At 58.6% G+C, this 3165-nt stretch overlaps 1 protein-coding gene across 1 annotated transcript; it reads left to right on the top strand.

Annotated features, from left to right (window-relative positions):
• The first annotated feature begins 456 nt into the window (after positions 1–456).
• LOC131090495 (uncharacterized) lies at positions 457–2895 on the top strand. The gene is made up of 3 exons (XM_058035905.1): positions 457–1063; positions 1195–1367; positions 2092–2895. Exons 1-3 carry the CDS (start codon positions 688–690, stop codon positions 2467–2469), a joined length of 927 nt encoding a protein of 308 aa, XP_057891888.1. The 5' UTR covers positions 457–687; the 3' UTR covers positions 2470–2895.
• The last annotated feature ends 270 nt before the right edge of the window (positions 2896–3165 follow it).

Here is a 3165-nt window from a genome sequence, read left to right as displayed (position 1 = left end):
ACAGGAAGTGCAGCCATTATATTTATAGTTGTGCCTTCTTTATGAGTGTATCAGTCGGTGCATGTGCTTCTCCCAAAGGTACAGGACGGTGTCATCTCCAGACCCAAGGGTGGGCTCTGCAGCACCAGAAACACATGGAGTTTCTACAGTTCTGCTTGCTGTGACCTTCTGGGCCACCAGGGAAACGCAATGGAGTCCTGCCAGCTTCGCGCGACGAACCATCACTTGCCAGGACTCTCTCCAGGCTTCCTGAGACACTGAGTTGCTGCTTGAGGTCCTGACTGCTTCTGATTCCTCACTGTGCTGCTGGCAGGGTGGGATTGATGTCCACTTTGGGACACTGGGCAGAGCCAAGCCCATCGCCATCCTCTGTGCCTTTGGCAGACTGGGGGACCAAGCTGGATCCCTCTCTCTAAAGGGGTTCCAGGTGAGCAAGGGACAGGCTTGGGGCTGTCCACATTCACTCTGGTGGGAAGAGCCACCTCCTTCACCCTTTCCACTTGGGAACTGTGTCACTGCTGGGGATGGCACCACATGGACACAGAGCAAGGGTCAGCAGCCTGGCAGTGAGGCACTAGCTGAGCCTGAGCACTGCCCCAGGGCACAGAGCTGCCCGGGGGTGCCAGCATCCCAGCACAGACGCACTCCGGGGATGTAGGTGCAGGGCGCGGGAGGAGCTCCGGCACGATGGGCCGGCTGGACGACCATGCCAAGAGGAGAATCGTGGAGCTGCGCAGGGCCGGGCTGAGCTTCCGCAAGATCAAGAAGGTGCTGGAGCTGGATGACATCCGAGTGACGCCGCAGGCCGTGTACCTCTTCCTCAAGAGGAAGAGTGTGGAGCCGGGGTCAGCAGCAGCTGGCTGGGATGGGGACCAGCCCTGGCAGGGGCACGAGGCTGAGCTCCCCAGGCTGCTGGGCACCCAGCACCCTGCACTGCCCACCGGGGATCCTGTGGGCAGCCAGGACACCAAGGAAGGCATCCAGATTGTCAGCGTGGCCTCACTCTGCAAGGATGGTGGGCAGCTTGGGGACACTTTGGCTATGGGGCTGGCCCCTGGGAATGGTAAGGCCTGGCCCCACTGGGGTTTACCATGGCCACTTCCTGGCACTGCTGGGCTCATGAAAGGGCCCTATTCCCCACTGGAGACCCTCCAAGCGTCTTTTTTTGAGGTATTTCTCTCTCTGTTGTTGCAGGTGATGACAGCTCCACAGGCACAGCCCTGGCTCCAGGGACTGCTCTGAGGGGCCTTGCCCCCCTGCCCCAGACACTGCCCAGCCGAGGGCAGCTGGTCACACCTCCCACCCAGAACTCAGCTCTGATGGTGAAAAAGAAGACAGTGGACAGGGCTGTCCTTCTGCAGAAAAAGGTAGGATGGCAGGATGAGAGAGTCCATGTGCTCCAGCCAGGAGCTGCTGCCATCCGGCCAGCCCTGCACAGAACCCTGCTGTGTCTACATCATGTGTTGGGGCAGGCTTCTGAGGGTGAAAGGCTTCCAGAGTGCCCCCAACCTCTGCTATCTGCGCTCTCCAGCAATGCTAACCCCAGCACTTGGCAAATATATCTGGGAAGCCCCTCTGGGTGGGGGTGAGGCTGTGCACCCACCCGCCTCCAGCCAGCACCCACTGCTGGCCATGGAGATGCCAGTCACGCCATGCTTGGCCTCCAACTGGCAGCTCCAAAACCTGTTTTTAAGGCTTGGTGCCAGTACCATCTCAGGAAGTTCTACCAGCCACCCAAGGCTATAAAGCAAAATCCAGGGTATGTTGTTTCTGTCCGTGCAGAGCAAACACAAGCCTGGCATCAGCATGGGCAGCCCCACTGCTGTACAGTGGCACTCACCAGGATGGATCAGCATCTGCTAACAACATGGTGCACCAGGGGCTCTGATGGAGCAGCAGCTTAGGGGCTGGGTGGGGCTGAAGAGCAGCACATGGTGAGATCTAGAGGTCTGCAGCAAGGTGATGTCTTTCTCTGAGAGCTCTTCTCCGAGCCTTGTAGCTAAGTGCAGAATGAATCCCATGTTAAATGCCCTTGAACAGGCAGCTGATAATATTTCACATTCCCTTCTCTCCTGCCTCCCACTATTCCAGGTCAAAGATGCCAGCACTCAGACTGCCTTGCCAGACTCTGTAGGTCTGGGCAATCACAGCCTTGCTTGCAGCGGAGCAGTGCCCCCCGCTGCTCCCAGCTGCCCTGCCATCACTGAGAAGCTGGATGCTGTGCAGCTGGAGGTGCAGAAGCTGAGCCAGGCCCTGCATGCGGTGCTGGAGCGGCAGTGCCACCTGGAGCGCCAGCAGGAGCAGCAGCAGCGGCTGCAGCAGGAGGTGCTGGTGACACTGCAGCAGCTCAGCTCCACCGTGAGCCACAGCACTGTGCCTGCCACCCAGCCCTGTGGGCCCTTCAGCAGCGTGGCCGAGCCCTCGCCCAGCATGCCAAACTTCAGCCAGTTCAAGATGGAGCTGATCTGAGCTCCCACAAGGCCTGTGTGTGCCAGCAGTCCTGGGCTAATGGAGCCAGGAGGAAGAACCATCTCCCAGAGGCTGCCCAAGGATTACATGCAGCGCCCAGCAGATAAGGTTCCTCCCTGGTGCCTCATCTTCCCAGCCCTGCTGACTGGAAGGGGCTGCCTGGCACAAGAGGCTGGACGGTGGAAGGCTGAGGCCTTGCTCCTCACGTGCTGCTGATCCTGGCTGGCACTGGGGCTGGCTGGGGCCCATGGACCTCTGGAGAATGCAGTTGCCTGCAAGGAGAAGATGCAGCTAACATGGACACAGCAGGGAGGTGGGGCTCCAGGGATACAGGGTGCTACCTTCTCTTATGGGTCAATGCCACAATGATCAATCTTGCCCTTCCCTCCACAGGAGCTTGTTCAGTAAAAATCTGTCTACGCCACAGTGCAGAACCAGTGTGGGATCAGTATCTGTGTATTCCCTACCCCTCACCCAGCCAGTGAGCAGGCTGGAACTGTCTGGGTCCTATCACCATGCATGGAACTGCACAGGGTGCAGCAACCCATGAGGTGAGACCAGTGCTCCACACACAGTGTTGCTGGAGCCTGGTATCATTTGCTGCACCATTAGGGATAGATCAGACTTGTAGGAAACAATCTTTTACTGAGCAGATTCCAGCCTCCTCACCCCACAGATCTAGAGTCTGGTACTGCT

Source organism: Melospiza georgiana, chromosome 16 (assembly GCF_028018845.1).
Source record: "Melospiza georgiana isolate bMelGeo1 chromosome 16, bMelGeo1.pri, whole genome shotgun sequence".
Lineage (NCBI taxonomy): Eukaryota > Metazoa > Chordata > Aves > Passeriformes > Passerellidae > Melospiza > Melospiza georgiana.
The sequence above is the reverse complement of the archived record's forward strand: the minus strand, read 5'-3'. Positions and strand labels throughout refer to the sequence as shown.

Bases quoted from the DNA above. Each gene is read 5' to 3' on its own strand.
- LOC131090495 (XM_058035905.1), top strand. From the start codon at position 688: ATGGGCCGGCTGGACGACCATGCCAAGAGGAGAATCGTGGAGCTGCGC. The intron at 1,064-1,194 runs GTAAGGCCTGGC...CTGTTGTTGCAG, and splicing joins GGGGCTGGCCCCTGGGAATG to GTGATGACAGCTCCACAGGC. The intron at 1,368-2,091 runs GTAGGATGGCAG...CCACTATTCCAG, and splicing joins CTGTCCTTCTGCAGAAAAAG to GTCAAAGATGCCAGCACTCA.